The 19,600-nt window shown below is 40.8% G+C and overlaps 1 protein-coding gene across 4 annotated transcripts in view; it reads right to left on the bottom strand.

Annotated features, from left to right (window-relative positions):
- Positions 1-19,600, bottom strand: part of LOC114550972 (FERM, ARHGEF and pleckstrin domain-containing protein 1) — a 58,716-nt gene that overhangs the window by 28,913 nt on the left and 10,203 nt on the right. For all 4 annotated transcript variants that reach the window (XM_028572013.1, XM_028572012.1, XM_028572016.1 and 1 more), the window contains 3 exons: positions 3,280-3,384; positions 1,390-1,432; positions 1,119-1,197 (listed from right to left, as the gene is read on the bottom strand). In XM_028572013.1, coding sequence (XP_028427814.1) covers positions 1,119-1,197; positions 1,390-1,432; positions 3,280-3,384 — 227 coding nt within the window. The remainder of the gene's footprint in view (positions 1-1,118; positions 1,198-1,389; positions 1,433-3,279; positions 3,385-19,600) is intronic.

Here is a 19,600-nt window from a genome sequence, read left to right as displayed (position 1 = left end):
CGAGACGCATAAGGACTGATTGTGAAATCCTGCTGAGAAGTACTAAAAAGGTTTTACAATAATAAATAGTTCGATGCTTTCTAGGAGCGGTCTTTAAAAGTCTTACATTTCTGCAGAGATTCTGACATATGAGGGCAATTTAAATCGAGAACTGGAAGGGTTGACCCTGCCACTAACAATAAAAACTCCTATATATAGAGGTAATTTCAGAATGTAAATAAACTGAATGGCTATTGCGGACTGTAAATAGTATTAAAACCGGGGTTTTATTGTAACTTTATTCGATCTCAAGAGATCCCCTCACAGATGGGAGGCTCGCTTCCTGCTTGGCTCTGGTCTCAAGTAAACCCAGCTGGGCAGTTAGACGGAGGGAAACACAGCATCATGGGAAAAATGTGGCAGCAGCTCAAATGTTTTGGTTAGGTGATGCAAAATGGTGCTGTACTGTAGCTGAAGTCCTGAATGAGCTTACAGACTGTGTGGTCTGGCTCTGTCAGACTAAACAAAACAAAAAGGCAGACAAGATGGTGGCTGATAATTTACAACAAGGAGTTGAAAAGGAGGCAACAGGTGGAACATTTGTCCTATATGATTTCATCTTTGAATGCTAACAGGAAGAAAAAAAAATAGATGCTTCTCCAGATACAGCTGGGTGTCTGAGATTACTGTAACATCAAAATATATCAGTGACAATCGTAAGTCTTTTTTTCACAATAAAAACCCAAACTATGGATCAAAAGTGGTTAGAGCATTCATCTGACTTCAGCTGGTTTGGAAGACCTAAGTTTTCATGAGCCTTGTTCCCAGATGAATGACTTCATTTTTTGGTTTGGGTCCAAAGAGGAAAAGAAAAACTTGTTTGATGTTATGGCATGAGGATATAAAAGTGTTATAATTGGTAAATGGCTGACCGAGGACAACAAAAAGTACAAAAGAAGATGCAAAGATATTGTAACAGGACCTCTGCTAAATGTTCAGACACAGCTGTGAAACTCCTCCTAAAAAAAAGGATTGAAAAACATTCTGGCCAGACAGAAAACCAAAAGCAAAACAACATGTCTTTTAATCTACAAAGTTCCTCCTCAGATAGGTGCGGTTACTGTGTGGAGAAGACTTACCGAGTCAGCTCCTCCAAGAGCTGTGTGTGGTCAGGGGGGAAGAACTTCACCACAAAACGAAGGATGGTGTTTTTAGGCCCTGAAGGAGGAGATGGTTATTAAGGAAGAAATCAGTGTCTGATTTACAACGATTTGAGCTCATCTGTGTCTAACGTTTACTAAATGACTGTAATTTACGAGGCATGGCTGGCTGTTCTCACTGCAGAGACACTCAAATGTAAGACAGAATAATGTAAATGAGTTTTAAATCAGTAATGTTGAAAATACTCACGTCTGATCTGTTTCAGTGTCGGCTTCAGCAGATCCAGCCACACCTATGGAGGACAGATCACAACCTGTCTATAAGTACTGTTCATCAAAGACTGACACTTCTCCTAAAATTCTGCAGGGAGAATGACTGTGATCCTTCTGCAAATTGTTGGTTTAATAGTTCAATAGCATAGTGGCATATCAGAAGGACCACAACATCTAGAAATAATCATAATTTTAGCTGGGACTGTGTCACCTTAGTTAAAAGGTGCAGTAGGTAAGACTTATAAAACTAACTTTCTGTCATATGTGCTGAAACTGACCCTATGTTCCAGTAGAACTATATAAAGCAGGTCATTTAAAAAAAAAAGAATCCGGCTCCTCTGACACCACCTACAGCCTGTAGTGCGATTTGCAAAAATGCACAGCTCCCTGTCCAGATGCACCAATCAGGGCCAAGGGGGGTGTCTAACTGTGTGCCAATCACGGCTCATGCACACACATTCATTCTCCCTTGGGGGAGGAGGGGCTTAGGAGACCGTTTTGGGCTTCACCTGAAAGGGGGGAGGGACTGAGAAGTTGTTGATGTTCAAATTATTTGGCTAAGTCCTGGATCTTCACAATCCTACCTCCAGCACCTTTAATTTGCACTCCAAATGTTACATAAATGGCAATGAGTTGTGATACTAAAATCATTTGTTTAGGTTTACTTTGGTTGGTGTAAAAATCTCTATATGATATAAACATGTCAAATTCTTACAGTACAATTCAAACATTTCCACTAATTTCTTCTGAGGTTTCCTAGAAATAACTTTGTACTGTTGTAATAATAATTGGAAATATAAGACTTTCATTGTTCTGTTTACATACAGCATAATATATATTAAGCAGTAATTTATTGTTGTTGGATTGTTGACTTGCTTTACACAAAAGCAAAATACTCTCTAGGATACACTAGAAATTAGTTACAGTTTAATAAGTGAAAGAAATTCCCTATAATAAATGTCAAATAACAGTTCTTTCCAGGGAACCTCTTGGACATTATTAAGAAAATATTTAGAAACTATGGACCGGTAAAATAAAGTTTGTCTTTTGATATATGAAAATATGAGTATATTTTGAATGTGGGTTATCTATACCAAGATAAGAAATGCTGCGGTTATCTACTTGATGTAGAGCTTCATGTATTTGTGTGTGCGTCTGTATCTTTCTATGTATGTGTTCGGACAATGTCGTCATTATGTCTTTACAATTACATCATTTGTTCATGTTTTCATGCCCGTGGCACTGAACTGCACAGTGAGAGTCCAGTTTTTCTGCCTTTTATGGCTAGGACAGCTATAAAATGGGGGAGAGAGAGGGGGAAGACATGCAGGAAATCATCACAGGTCGGATTCGAACCCTGGACCCTCTGCGTCAAGGCATAAACCTCTATATTTACGCGCGCCTGCTCTACCAACTGAGTGACCCTGGCCACGAGAGTCTAGTGTTTGAGTACACTGAAGTATTCCTTCATTAGTAGCTTTTTTTTTTCGCACTAATGCAGATTCTACTAGGAAAATCCTCCGACTATACTGTAGAAACATTTTTTTTTTATGTTTTATTAAAGATTTTTTTTTGGGGTCTTTTCCCTACTGTAGAAACATTGTAGATGATAAAAGTCGATCTGCCTAAGTCATGAGGTTTAAACTAGACGACAAATAAGACAAAGATTCCGTTAAACATTTCCCCTTAGGTTGTGGCTGCAGGCCAAGGTTTTTTAGTACAATTTACTGTCTTCATTTGGTAATGAAAAGACACAAATAACAGTACGCCAAGAAAATTAGGCTTTCTAGTTCAGAACTATTGCACTAATATGCACTACATATTCTGCACAACAGAATATATGGTAATAAATACCACTGTCTCTCACCGTCATCTTGCGGTGGTCTTGGTACTCCAGTCCAAAATAGTCTCCCTCTGACAGATTGAGATGAACGCAAACCAGGTCAAACAGCACTTTGCCGGGGGAACGTTGCTGCAAGAGAAGAACATGGGTTGGAGGGGAAAAAAAGCAAATTAGATTAAAAATAAAAGAGGAAACTGGAGGACAGGGGAGGTGAGAAGAGGAAAGGAAAGTAATGCAAATGCCACAGTGTCACACAGCATCTCATCAGGGGAGTGCTGGTAAGCTGAGAGGAGATCAGGAATACAAGTCTTTTTCAAAGGTTATCTGGAAGTGATTTAAACCTAATAAGTCTCCCCACGTGTCATCAACCATATTTTCAAAGATGTCTAATTTAAAAAATAACCCGGTAAGGAAGGTGAGGTGCACTGAAAAATCCGGACTTGTTTTTAACAAGCCTCTCCTCACTTAACGAGCCGCTGACCTTTGACCTGATGTGTGGTCTAGGCTTCAGGTTTGGGTCTAATGAATAGCTGGAGGCTAAGGCTCAGCTGGGAGTGTTCAGAAACAACCATAATGCCCCTGGAAAAGTGTGTGTGTGTGTGTGTGTGTGTGTGTGTGTGTGTGTGTGTGTGTGTGTGTGTGTGTGTGTGTGTGTGTGTGTGTGTGTGTGTGTGTGTGTGTGTGTGTGTGTGTGTGTTTGTGTTCTCTCTCTGTCTAATGATGCAGCTATACCTGATGCTGGCAATGCAGAGATAGCATTGCTTTGTTAGCATGTACTGAATATACCACCGTTTTTTCTGGACTCATTCAGCAGCAGGAGCATTACAAGCACCAAACAACCTCTTCTACAGAATTTGGGATTTCCTAAATAGACACAGACGTGGAACCAAACCCCAAAATTAGCCCAGAATAATTTTCTCCAAGGCAGCTCAAGCTAAATGGTACCACCCTGAAGAGTTACAGCGTACTATTATACATTCACTGAGTCTGGCGAGGCTGTAGTCAAGGGAGTATGTTGTTGTTTGATGGAAAACGTCCATTAAGTTTGACAGGCAGATGTAATTATAATAGATACACTATTACTCATACACATTTTTACAAAACACATTGGCTCATCTCTCCTCTTTATACTTTCTGTTTAGGCAAACTGTTATAGAGGACAAATAGAAGGACAAAGCAGATAATTTTAAGTACTTATAACATAAAAAACGCAAGCATGTGCAGTTGTGAACTACGCTGTAGTTGGAAAGTAATAGAGGGAGAAAGGAAACAAGGCAGAGAAGAAAAATGAGGAGGAGAGGAATCAGAGCGGCGAAGGCCAAGGTGTGAGCCAAGTCTGTCACCATCTGGCTACCGTGTGTGTCCATCTGTTTCTGTGTGGTCAGCCTGTCTGTAGGGACACACCCACCCCCTGTACACACACCCCCCCCCACACACACACCCACACACACACACACACACACACACACACACACACACACACACACACACACACACACACACACACACACACACACACACACACACACACACACACACACACACACACACACACACACACACACACACACACACACACACAATCCAGGCCTCTAGAAACAAAAATGGTAGTTATTTTGCTGTCAGTCAGACAGCGAAGACACAAATTGACTAAACGACATCCCGTGTGCATGTTATGACAGAGAGACTGCGAGCTCAACTTGATGGATGCCACAGTCCCGAGCAAAGCTCAGGGATCCCTGGGTAGTGGTAATCTTGGTTTAAAAGGAGGTAAAGAGGGGGAGGGGGAGAGGAGGTGGAGGAACAGGTTAAAGAGAATCTAGGAGCTGGTTTGTCTGCATTTATTTGTGTAAAAAAACAACTTCTTTGTCCCCCATTTGCATTGTTTTTTGATTCAACAGTACTTTCAGTCAACTATGCACTATGCATATTTTAAATTTGCCTTATTAAGACTTGCATAGAAACGCTGTTACGAAATGTCCAACTTCAACAATGCAGAGTCCAGTTTTCTGAAAACAATGCTGGGCTTGTAGGAAACACACAGGAGCTTCATCATGATGTGACCCAAGAAGAGGAAGTTAGCAGAGTATGGCCTTAGAGATCTAGACTCTACAGACTGAGGAAAAGAGGAAAATGAAGACAGAAAAAGACAAACAAAACAATGTATTTTTGCATCTTTTACTTCAGTAAGAGGACGTCAAGAAGACGTCAATGTCAGCCATTTGTTTTTTCTACTTTTTTTTGGGGTGCAAATCACAGTCCTGCACAGGAAAGGAGAGGACTCGCAACAAGAAAGCACCAGCAAGAAGCTGAAAACTTTTGGAAACCTAGGTGCAGCAGATCACGTCGCACAAGAGTAACTTAATTAGACTGGAGGAAGATTTTGGGTAAAAGCAATTTCCTTAAATATCAGCAAACCCTTCTCCAATAACTACAGTAAGCCTGTGTGCACGCTTCGGGGAGATATCCCATATCACTTTCAAGTAATGTAAGACACTGGAATGCAGAGGGCAATGTTATTGAGGAAATGGTGGTGAAATCTTTAAATATCAATACCACTTAGAATAACACAACCGTCACAAACACATGTCCCCAACCTGACAGCATCATGTCTGAAAAAAGAGCTAACTTTAACCTCAACTGTGTGAAAAGAAGCTGTAATGAAAAGGTGAGAGCAGAAGTGCTGGAAAGTGAGGAAAGCAGAAGCCCAAACTGACTTTAAACCCAATTGGCGTGCTCAGATTCAGCTTTTTTTTGGGGCGCTAAAGAAACCCTCTTAAAAACAACAAACAGTAGCTGGCCAAGTTGGGAAACCGAGTGAAGAAAGAAGTCGGCTTCAGACTTCAAAGTAAAGTGTAGAAAATGAAACGTGTAAAGCCTGATAATCTCAAAATTGATACATGTAGAGAAGAAGTTTAGGAGTGGTGAAACAAAAACACCCAGTCCTATCTCATCCTGTTTGGGTCTATAGCACTGATTAATTACTATTGTGAACAGTCAGAAGAGGACTCAAAATACTGTGTAAACCTTTCACTTACAGTCATAGTTTCCCAGTTATCTGAGATAATACCTGCAAGATCTGATTTGACCGCTCAGTTGCTAATCCCCCCTCACTAGCAATGTAAGCCAACTTTGTATCAAGCAATGTTCGTGTCTTAAATGGTCAAGATCAAAAAGGTCAAGGATTCTCTGGTAGTGGAAGGGATGTCATTTATCTCTTCCATGGGGAAAGTTGTGGTGGAAAAGTCAGACGCTCCTTTCTTTTTATTTTGTGACACTTCTGGCACTTTCTGGATAGAAATAACAGCCCTGGAAACAGATAAGGGGAAACTCGGGCAGTTAAAACAGCAGTTTTTGTGAATTGTTTGAATAAAATCTATTATCGAGCAGACATTTTTAGTATTTAAAAGGTCACACTTAATTCCAGACATTGCTATGGTGGACCGTCTAAAGGTTTAACAGGTTAAAGCTGCTCTCATGAGCTGTACTGACTTTAAGAGACTCCAGATTCACCTTATTCATACACCTTGTTCATAAAACTAAATCTTCCCTGCACAAACTGCACTTTTCCTTGCTTAGTGTGATTGCCTATTTACAATCCAGAGTTTCAAACTAAATACCTGACAATGTGTGATTGTGACAGGTAGTTAGGGTCTGTTTGTTCAAGTTGTAAACTTTTCAAAACCAAAGCCAATGCTGCTTACTATATTAAAGTGGCACTTAAAATGGAACAGCCTGTTCTCATGATCTGCTCTCATCTTGGCAACAGTTTCAGCAGAGGAAGTGGTCACCCGGCCGAGGTCCAACAAGATATATATAGGTTTTGTTTATAATAAAATAGGAGAAAAAAAGGCTCGGTGTTGCACTTACTGGGTATCAAATTGGGGTAGTGGGAATCTTCTACAAGTTCATATATTGAGAATTTGAAGGTATAAAAATAACCAATGTGTATGCGTCTACATTTTTCATCTGAGCAGAGCAGACTGGGCCCTGTGGAGCCCAGACTGAGGTCCTTTCAGTTCAAATCACAATTACTTCATTCAGCAACTACCATCAATGAGCCTTTCTTAGTCAGCCAGAAACACACACTTGTGCTAGCTCACTTTCACACAGACATATTTTTATCTTGGAACTTGATTTTTGTCTTATCTAGCAGAAGTGGAATGGTGCTCTGCAAACCCGGACGTATTGATCACATTCTCTGTAGCATAGGCATACAGTGACACATTCATGGGGATGCATGCTCGCATGCAGACACACAATTAAAGAGTCTGAAAAAGCTTTTGAAGTCAGACTTTCCTACTGCAACTCTGGACTGTAAAAGCAGCCTGAAAAGGCCAAGAGCATGTCCTTTAAGGCAGGGTCCAGTTTTACACAGCGGTCCTATTGGAATGCGCCACACTGACATGGCTCTTGTATTTTAAGATATTTAGAAGGCTAGCAGGTCTAGCAGTGAGCCTAGACAACCAACTGTCCATCAGTGGATTCTGGCTCCAAGCTTGGCAATCATCATCCATGCTAAAAAACTATTTTCAGAAGGGACAAGTAGAGCCTTAAGAAGTCATCAAAATAGCTCCAGACGTGGGAAAAGAAACACAAACCAGCATGAATATTTGCATCTTTTCAGTGTGTCCTTGGAAAAATGTCAACCTTCTTGTTTGTGAAACAGCTAATGAGGAAAACATGACACATTTTTATTAATGGGACGGTGCACTGCAGCCAAATAATTGGTTGTTTTTTCAGCAAGTGAGAGTCACAAGGGCTGTCTGCAGCTGTGGCAACTTGCTTCCTCTTTCTGTTGACCTTTTCTTGCAGCAAACTAGACTCAATTATAGTGGTGCCCCTGAAACTAAATGTATGTTAGGAGGGGTTGTGTTTCACAACTGAGCATAAAATATACATTACGGTCACATGGCACGTTGATTGTGGTAGATCCCACGCAGTGAGTGTTTCTGGTTTGTGCTACTGACAGTAAACAAGGCTGGAGTTGACTGTGGCAGCAAACACTGATTGTACATTTACAAAACTGCTCCACAGAACTGAAAACGTGTCGGATTGAGCTTAATAATACAATGCAATTTGATTAGCAATTAGGGAAGATGTTCTTATCTTTCTTTTTCTTTGGATCTCTTGTCTACTAGATTCAGCAAACACACATCTTGTCCTACTTCCTTTTAATCCAAGACCTCTCTCATGCTGGCTAAACTGGAATGTTGTATATCAAAGTAATTGCTCACTCTATTCTACTCTCCAGTCGCCCTTTTGCCCCTTGAGACCTATAGCTAAGAAAACCTACATCTATTTCACTTCACTTTCTCTCTTTAGTCTTTATTCTCTCCTATTGTCACTGTTTATCTGTGGCCGATGCTTCCTTTATGTTAGAGATGAATGGCTAATGAAAATGCATCAATTAAATAACAGGCCTCTTTCTATCTTTCTCCCAGGCAAGTTAGTAAAGCAGTCACACCAGTAATGTCTGTGTCCATAGCTTAAAGTTCAATCTGTATCACACCCTCATATTCTCTCAAGTCAGTTTTCCATTTACCATATAAAAAGGTGACACAGACAAATTTTACCTATTCATTATTTTGTTTGTCTTCCAAGATTTTCCTTCACTCTCCCTCTTTTCGGATCCCGTCTTGCCCTGCAAACCACGGCCAAGTAAAATATTCTCACCATCTGCCGTGGTGTGCGGAGGGTTTACAGAGAGCCCCACAGCGTCACTGATACAAATGACCTATGAACCCCGCCCCCGGCCCAATAAATGGATGCACATGACATTTGTAGTATTCATACTTTGGGTTATGATAAATTACATTTGGTTGATGCGCCCCACTGCAAAAATGATAAACTTGGAAAGGGAAATATCGAGACTTCTCATGCTTTCCGCAAATTTAAAATCAAGATATCTTACTGCCCCTGCAGAATTTTGATTTTCAAAACAAGTTTCAAGACATAAAAGATTATGACTTGAGTCAAACTGACGTAAAGTAAGGGGATGTTTGAAAGGTACTTCTCTGCAGTCCTGCACTCAGACTAATGTCAACAGAGATAGAAACCAGATGGGCGAGACTGTTGATAAGAACTCTCCGTGGGGGAAAAGACCGGAAAAGAAACACCTCAAAGCTGTTCAGTTTCTTGCTTCAGTCCCCTGCTATAAATTCCAGCAGGGATCTTTGTCAGGCAGATGAGAGAAGAATGTGTTATTACTTTGGAGGTATTAAAATTGTACCATTACTGGATGTTTGTTTTTTTTAACTAACAATTTGGCAGCATTAGCCCAGAAATGGACCTTTCTAAAGAGAAACATGTCTGGGATTCCATCGGTTGGTTATTGGGAATAAATTGTGCTGAACTCAAGGTTATGTGACAAAGAGAGAGAAGTGAGAGATATGGGAAGGCTGAAAATAAAAGAGATAGTTAGAACCTACTGAGAGAGCACCAGGGAATCACCTGAACCTTAACTCTACTCCTCCCTGGCTGTGAGTGTGCGTACTAAGGTGGAATTTGAGCTGTAAATCTCTAGGTTCTTTTATTTTCACGGTCAACCTACCTTATCATGAAATTCTGAAGGTTTCATACCAGAGAGTAGGTCGTGTCCTGCTGCTAAACTGCAGGTCAGTGGGCCAAAAATCAACAGAGAGGACACCGCTTGAGTTACAGCAACGTCAAGACCGCTACAGAAATTCTTAGGAAGAGTTTGAATCTAAAGCCGTTTTTCTTACCGATTTTTTTTCTACTTTATTCGTTAGTATGCATGCTATGATTTTGTCCCAGAGCATTCACTTGAGCAGTGGTTCCCCAAGCCTTAAAATAAGTGAGTCTCTGCAATGTTTAATAGCCTAAACACACATGCTACAAAGTAGACCATAAAATCTGGTTTAATAGTGTTATGTTAAATTCATTGTCAGAGTGCTATTTCTTCAGCTTTAAAACTGATGCTACAGCTTTATTTGACGCTGCCTAAAGCAACTTCTCAAATGAGGAATCACAAAGGCCTCCCCCCCCCACACACCCACTGTTGTTCTTCATCCCCACTGTGTGCTGTACAGTGGTTAACCCAGCAACTGCTCAGTTTATGTCAGAGTTAGGAAAATGTTTTCCCTATAGCCTGTGGGTGCCAATGTACCATGTTGAAAGATGGGGTATTTAGGAAAGGAACAGATTTGCATGGCTATCATTTATATGGTTTTATGCAAATTCATCACCTAATCCACCCTATTTGAACTCAGGTACTCTCATACTTTAGTATCTGTACTTCATCAATATCACCCTGGTATGAGACTAAAGAATGCTGCGAGCCTAAACAGTACAACTTCGCCTCAAGGAAAAAAAGAGTAAGAGCATACCACTGAACAGCAGGACAGCTGGGATAGGCTTCCTCCTTCCTCGACTGTCCACCAATCACATTCTCTCGTTCAGATTAGGTTAAATGGCTTAACCTAGCCAGCTCCTCCAGAAGGGAGAGGACTCAGGGTCTCACACACACACACACACACACACACACACACACACACACACACACACACACACACACACACACACACACACACACACACACACACACACACACACACACACACACACACACACACACACACACACACACACACACACACACACACACACACACACACACACACACACACCTAACTGGACTGTTGAATAAACAGCATGTTGGCAAAATACCTGCTCGCATTGTCAGCAGTGACAGCAAGGCACTGTGGGAAATGAAACTGGCAACAGCCCCTGCTGGGGGAGGTTGAAAATGCCTACAGGCTGCTATGAAGACAACAGTGTGTCTCAAGGTGCAGTGTGTGTGTGTGTTCACAGCATACTTGAAGCAGACAATTAAATTGAGCAGCAGAGGGGAACACATGCACAATGTTGTACCATTAAAAAAAGCAATTGGAGTCTTGTGTAGGATGGTGGTCGGTACATTTGTACTACGCCTCGGGCAATAATGGAGGTATTTAAATCTCACAACAGGGCTGCTTTGTTTCCTAAAAGCCTCTGGAGCTCCATCGAGACACAGGATGATAAAATGAAAATGGTGCAAGCTTTTATCTAAAGTGTCTTACAGTACCGTGAGTACACTTGTAGCTGCTGTGGGAAGACAATCCCTATCCATGGTTTAGCTTTAAATGCTGGTTCCTAATATGCCAAAGATGTATTATTATTAGTCATGGAAGCCAACCCTGTGGTGCATGCCTATCTGCCATTCTGACATTATCTATACAATGATAACACTGAACACAGAGGAGAGAAGTGAGGCAAAGATCAATAGTTGCAGCAGCAGTGGCTGTAACACACATTTAATGAAGGCAATTAAGGTTCTTTAAAACCCTTAGCGCCCATTTGCTGCTGTGATGTCTGTTTGTTTTTTTATCTCTGATGTCCTTTGCATATACAAGAAGTCATGAATCCACTTAGAGATCTTAGAAAAGAAACGCTACTTATAACTCAAGAACTTCCCGTTTTTTAAGTTTTCTTCATTACCAAAAGTAGTCTAGTGGTAGCTTTTTTTCTGTACATACATTTGTACACTGCCAAACAATAACTGCTATTGGCTAAAGGTGCCATTTTGCCTAACGGTAAATGAATACAGACAAGTTGTAGGCCACAGTATAACTGAATCCATAATAACATTATATTTGCAGTTAATGTCTTCAAAGCATCTTTGGATTTGTAGTTCTTAAAAACTGAGCATGATATTCTTCTTAATAGAAGTAAGACAAAGAATAAAAAATAAAAATAGGAATGACAAAATCCAACAACAGCATCATAAATAGTGTGGATAGTTTTGCTGCAGTCGTATAAGAGCTTTAGACAACTAAGAACCAGCCATTTAAAGCAAATCACAGATGCCACGGTTGCCATGAAATTTTGTTTGGCACGTGTTGCTGAAACAGATGATTTATGAGCCAAAAAAAGGGTGTGGAAAGTGACACAGTTTTAATTACGCCACAGTCAAAAATCTTCAATGTAATTCAAACTGGATAGGTCAGTGGCATCAAAGCATGTCAATAAAAACACATATTATCATTAACACCAATTTTACAATCTCTGCAGCCACTTAACTTCAAATGAAATGTAAGCAAATAGCAGTGATATGGGGAAAAAGCACCAAAACAAACTCACTCTCAAGGCATTTCAGAGTAAGAATAAACACACTTCAATCACATAAATCAGCCAAAGCCAGCAAAGTAGTGACAATGATTCATCATTGGAAATTCCCAATTAGGGCTGTAAATGAACAGTGCCCTCAGAAGTCTGCAGTGAATTATGATGGAAATGATGAGATGAGCATGATGAAATGGCTTGACAGAGAGAGGAGCATGTAGTCTGACAGGAGGAAAAAGAGTGATAATAAAAGTAAGAGAAAGGTGAACCAAAACTACTCATGGCCGTGTTGGATCAGTGGGTAGAGCAGGCGCAGAGGTCCAGGGTTCGAATCTGACCTGTGACGATTTCCTGCATGTCTTCCCCCTTCTCTCTCTCCCCTTTCTCACCTAGCAGTCCTATCAAATAAAGGTGGAAAAGCCCAACAAAATAATCTTAAAAAAGAAAAGAAAACCAAAACTACTTTTCCTCCCAAACATCACATTACAGGCCACATTCCCCAGCTAGTTTCTCAGAGAAACAAACGGCTGGAGACTCAGGGACACAGCAGGGGAGACGCTATTGAATTCCACTGAGGCTTCTGGAAAACATCCAAAACGGAGACGAGGAGGGAGCGAAGAAAGAGATTAAGACACTTCACCTATTGAAAGACAACCCAGTTCAGCATGATCCCAACGCACACTCCAAAGACTTAGGGGTGAAGTTACAGGGCCCGGTCCAGATTTGCGACAGAGATTGAGCGAGGCCTTAGAAAGGTTTCATAAGGAGCCATGGTTAACACTTATTAAGGGGGAGAAATCTCCTTTAGGATACTGAAACTGACAGTTGGGGTATAAACTGCTTTCTAAACTCTTTGCATGGTCCACTTACGCTTTTCTTTTCTAATCAAAAAGTGAACTGAACACTTGAGTTCAGGGTCAGTCCTCTCAATACTCACTGCTGCCATCCAAACTGCAGTTGGACAGTAATGTAATGCAACCCAAAAGCAAACGGTAAATACAAAATACAAAAACTTGAATTTCTATAATTAAATAGGTGGTGTGTTTCTAGGGGAGAACTAAAGCACGTAATCACATATGCAAAGGGAAGACCCTAACAAAAACTATTACTACTATACATCATCAGGTGCAGATTTACAGTAGCAGAGACGGCTAAAAAGTGTAGCCACAAAAACAACTCCTATAGACCTGTCCAATTCACGCCGGAGAAAGAACAGTAAATTGTTCATTTTACTCCATAATTACTTTTTCGAGATCCCCCTTACTGCCTTGCTGCATTGAATTAGGTTTAGTTTTCAGGTGGAAGAGAGGGAAAATCAAAAGCCAAAATCTCATAATGCACTGGGAATTATCTGATTAGGAAAAACAGGAGTGCTGCCTGAAGCTAAAGTCCTGCTGTATCCAACACCAACATGTATGCCCAAGTGCAGCTACTATTTTTTTTTACCTCAGCCAGAATCATTTTTCAAATCCAACAGGAGCTCCAAATGAGTTTTGGCTTCCCTCCAAGGTGTCTGGTAGTGATGATAAATCGACCCGCATTTGGCTAGCGGCTGATGGTTAATTTCCCATTGTGTTTAAAACAACAGCATTGAGGTATTGCCATGCCAAACTGGAATAGTAGCTGTGATGACGAGGATGCTGAGATATTATTATAGCACGTTAAGAATCAAAGTGTAACAACTCCAATCAAATACAGGAAATGATCTATATCCCACCTGTAAGAATGGAATGACAAGACAAACTTGTAAACATTGCAGTGATCATTTTCATCACAATCCTATGCTCCAAACCTGCACTTGTAATCCACAAATATATGCGCCCCAGCACCAATTTGGTGCGGTGGTTTTGTGTGGCACAGTAAAACAGAGGTACAGTGATTACCCTAAATGGGGCCTAGCTCTTCCACTGTTGGCTTGCCTAGCCTCCTCACTGGGGACCTCATTCACTGCAATTACAAAAAGAGGGATCCTATCTGCAGCCAAGCAGAGCGGACAGTGTTTGCTCACTCACTGGCTGCCGGCGTACTGCAAAAGGCTTCTGTGGGAGACGGATGTGGGCCTGTATGCATCTTTCTCTTTCTCCCAATGCTGCAATCCCCCTCTTTCTCTATCACAGTCAGTGTAACGCCACGTCTCTTTTTCGTCCCTTAGCGGGGACCCCTTCATTTATTTCCTACGCCCACACTGCTCCCTATTCAGGAACAATCTCTCAGTAATTGTTTCTCCATCAGCAATAGTCTTCCACTCACTAAGCAACTCCTTCCTAGCTCGGAGGCAGCTCCGTCTGTGACCTCGTCTTTGAACTCAGCACGTCTAAATGCTTCCACGTGGCTCCATGTGCACACACCCACCTTAATTGCAAAGGAGAATGCATGACTCTGCTGAAACAGTGCAATAGTAGCACTGCACCTACATGTTCATGTCTTACTCTAATGTGTTACCTAATCAATCCCACAAAATGCCAGGAAAGTGGTGAGAGGAGTGACTAAAAATGCAATATTATCATATCTTTCAACCTGGCTTTTTTATACTTTAACAGTATGATACTTTATGAGGAAATGAACGTAATGGAATTTGTTCCACAGGCAGGTCAAACTTTAGGGTCAGCTAAAGGAAGGAAAAAATATGGAGAAGAAGTAGCTGAGAGGAAAGTCAGTTCACAGTCACAAGTCCCTCTCTTGAGGTCTCGGACCACAGGAATGAGACAGTAAATGCCAACCATTACATAATACAGCACAACTCCTCTGTGTGAGACATGCACAGAGGGTCCCAGAAAAAATTCGACGGCTGATATTCTGACATTTGTTTCATACAGAATACAAAATATAGAATAGTCATTTACATAACAACAAAATTAATGCACCATCTCTATTAACTGGTTGACCCAATAGTCACTCAGCAGTTACAGTCACCATTAGAACCATTAAATGTACGCACATATATCATAATGTTTAGTGCCACAAGCTTCAACTTTCTGTGTCCGCATGCATGCACACGTGTGTCCATGGCAGCATGACGGAGGGAACATAAGAGTCCCAAACAAGTAACTGGAGCTTACCAGGGTCCCTGGAGTAGGCTGTAGCTCCAAAATAAAAGCACCCAGATGGTAACAGAAGCTTAACAGGAGCTCTGGAGAAGGCTAGATTTTTTTAAATAAAAGCCTGAAGACTGCCGTGCCTAGTTGATAAACTGCGGCCGGCCAATTGCTGTTTGGGGGGAAATGGTTGAGCAGAACAGAAAAGGCCAAAAAAAAAAAAAAAATGATGTACACATTTTTATAATTTAAAATAGTGTGACTCAGTGCTGAGGAGAGGATGATGCATCAGCCATGTATTTAAGTGATAAAAAAATAGAAAATTCATTATTCAGTCATTTTCATTCCCATCAATGAGACATTAGTGAAGGGGAGGATATTACATCAGCAAATCTTATCAAATATGTATTTGAATAGGACTAGAATTAACTAGTCTTAATGGTCGGTAGAACTGCAGGGCAGGTTGTAGCATGCACACATGCACTCACTGTGTACATGTTCATGCACATTGGCCTATAAACTCACATAACGTGGTTTAATGTGGCCCTTGTGGGTCCATAAAAACAGCATCAATATAGGTTTAGCATGATACGGTACTGGATTGAGCAGGGACTGGGGGTTTCAACACATAGAGCAGGTCTCTGCGGACGATGATGAATGAGGCCTGCCAAAGCTACTGTTAGTACTGTAAGTGCTCCAAGAAAGCAGAAAGAAGGAAGGAGAATATTTGGAAGATCAGAAGCAAGAGTTTGAACATGGGATGGTTGGATAGCTAGAGAGTGAGAGAGAAGAGAAGAAAACACTAGTCTCTGCCATGAGACGATGGGTCATAAACTTGCAGAGATCACAAAGCCAGTGTTTGAGCCTCACCCTGAAATAACTACATTTTACTATCCTTAAACATCACCTTGGCTCTACCCACACATTCAAACCACTTCAACTTAACTGCCAGGACTCCTGCCAACTTTAGAAGTCATAAAGAAGCACAATCTGGCTCCAAGCTACAAAATACACTTTCTCATCGCTTATCACTTTGTACTTGTCAGTCTCTCTCTCTCGTCTCTCTCCAGTGAGATATCAGGAAAAAAACAACTCTATATGAGAAACAAAAATGGTGGAAATAACTGAATTTATATGAGTTTTAACATGCTTTAGGGTAAAATACTGCAGTAGAGGACATACAAACATCTGCAAATTTAATTTGAGGAATCTAGCTGACTCTTGTAAAAAAGAAAATAAGTTTGTTAGTCCAAACACAAAACTTAAAAATAACTCCGGGCACAATAACAGTCTGGTTCTGTGCATACCAATTCAAAAATGGGAGGCTGAATTAAAACTAATTTCCTCAGCTCTTGCTTGGGCCAAACAGCTCCGGTCTCAGCTGTGAAAGCACAACAATAAGACATTAATACCTCTGCTGTGGGGGTGGGATGAGACACAGTTAACCCACAAATGTGCAGAAAGCTCCGGTAAAGCATTTGGACCACATAATGGTAAGAGACTCTGCCTTAAAGACAATACACATTTAGATCAAGAGAAACAAACATTATGGAAGAAATAAAAAGAAATGTCACCTATCTTTCTATACCCATTTGCTCCCTTTGTCTTTAAAAAGACAGACACTTTAAAAAAAAAGGTGTGACTGACTCGCTATCTTCCCTTCTCATTCCTTTAATATCTGCTCCCTCCACATGTGTCATTCACTCCCAAGCTAGCCGACAGCACAAAGGCCCATCCATTTAAAATGTCAGCTGCTCCACATCGGAGCTAAGGAGCGAGCGTGTGTGTGTGTGTTTGTGCATAATGTGGCCAGGGACTTGTAGCTCATTTATTATAGGCCTTGGGGGACTGCTAGTCCATCAAATGATGTTGTCTACGCTGCGGTTCTATCACCCCCACCCATCTTTTCCCAGCTCTCTTTTAGACACATGCACACACAAGGTCAAAAGCAATGCAGATCATAAAGCCATAATCCAATCATGCAACAAAAACAAAAAAAACATTATGATCTTATTGCACCTGAACAGGCACACCCCCACACACACATGCAAACACAAAACCCTGGCCAGCCTCTCCTGCTATCTGTTTTTAAAGCTTCACGGAGAACATCTGTCTTGATGTGTGAATATATTGGCTGGTCCTGCAGGGATCACAGTCAAGTAATCATGCTAGACAAGACAAATTACAACCAATCACACACCACTGATTGATACATAAAAGAATACCATGCTCCCTCAGTATTATATAATTTTTTAGACTGACTAAATGGGATGCAAGAGTGAAAGCTCTGTCAGACAGGGCACATGTGGCTCCAGGTCTTAACCATTCTAATATATACAGTATATGCATCGTGAAGGCAGGTCCATGGGGGACAGGCTTAACTGAGCTCTCCAGGGAATCAGCAGGATTTCATCTTTGCCATAATGTGGTCCAAGTCAAAGCTGGAATATGAAGATGTTGCAGATGACAAATCTGCAGTGAACTACAGCTGCAGGTGCCATCATGGAGGTCCAGTAGAGAATAGGAGGTGTGCAGATATTGGCTATAAATGGCGACGAAAAAATGTTTTGTTTAAAACATAGCTCTGATGGGGATGCTCGTTCCAATATTTCCAGAATTGACAGAATCAAAACATGTCATTTTAAACTGACTGTCACGTTGTTTTTGCTCTTCCTCGCTGACCTCTGTCTCTCTGAAAGGGCTCAAGTTTATTTTGTTCTGGCTCAGATCCAGGTGAAGGATAAGTCCAGTTAAATTCTATATTTTTTGTAAACAAAACAAAAGACTAAAACCAAGTCGGTCTCTTCTCTACATGCCTGTGGTACTAAACCACAAACCCAAGTAAATCTGTACAGCTGGGCACTGTAGTTTCTAGAATTTGTTACTCAAGAGACAATTGAAGACTATTTTCTGTTGTTTGGTGCCCTCGTAAGTATTTACAGCATAAGGATGGTGTATGTGTGTATACGCTGCAGCCCATGATCGCCATACTATAGGAATGTCAACCAGTGCATGTTGTGGCTCGTTAATGTGTTTTTAATAGTTTTTGGTCTACAATGGAGCTGGTATGGCACAGAGGAATAAGCCACATCCATGCTTGTTAGTTAGTAACTTCTTTGTTGAGGATAAAACAATGTATAGAATATTACCACATGAATCCTATCTGGTGGTAGTCAATCCTGGTCTTTTCACTAAAAAGGAGTATATCTAAAATAATTCATATTCCCCGTTAGAAACAGGTGTGAGTTACAGTAAAGTGCAGTCACTTGCTCCTTTTTGCTGCGTTTCATTAATCTCCACCACACAAACCAAAATGGTTTCCTTTGGAAAATTCCCTTCAATCACGCTGTGAATCTGGGGCAGGACGCTTTACTCGTAAGGGCAAATCATGCAACAAAGGTTTCTCTCTGACATACATGTAAACACCGCAGCTTTGACGGATAAAATATGTAATAAAATCAATTATCAAAAAGGACAGAGTCAAAAGTGTTCATAGCACAGTGAAAGCAAATGCAGACAGTCAGAATGGTAAGAGAAGAATCCACAAATAGGCTCTGTGAATGGTTTCACTGATACTAAATCACATCAAAACAGTTAAAACCAACTGAAAGCAAAGGAGTAACACACATCCTCCATTATTCACCATGCATGCAAATACAGACACACAAACAGCACATCCTCTCTTCCTTCAATTATTCACCAGGTGGGAGTGAGCGACGACGTTCTGCACTCACACACTCCTCGACCACGCTGCTACCATTCCACATTAATAATAAAGCTTCCAAGTGTGTGTGTGTGTGTGTGTGTGTTTGCCAGTAATGCAGTGTGTGCTAATGTCTTGTCATGATGTTTTATTTATGTAATGCATACTCACAATGTACATCTACTCATCAGCTCACTGAAAAAAATTCTGAAAATGAATAATAAAAACATTAATTATCAATAAACAAATGCTTTACTATGTGATATATACGCAGAAGGTGAATAGCCTATTTTTCCTGTTATTCAATAAGATGCATTAGATTTAAATGGTTTTCACTCTCTGTGCCTCGAATAACAGAAGAGTCCTGATAAAACTTTGCAGGATATCCTTTTGATCTAATGGATTCCACGTTACCCCTCATGGGAATCTGGCTAATAGAGTGCATCCACATTCCCAACTGAAATCCTGAGGGTACAGCTGATTT

This window comes from Perca flavescens, chromosome 24 (genome assembly GCF_004354835.1).
Source record: "Perca flavescens isolate YP-PL-M2 chromosome 24, PFLA_1.0, whole genome shotgun sequence".
Lineage (NCBI taxonomy): Eukaryota > Metazoa > Chordata > Actinopteri > Perciformes > Percidae > Perca > Perca flavescens.
This window is presented reverse-complemented; position numbering and strand designations above follow the sequence as displayed.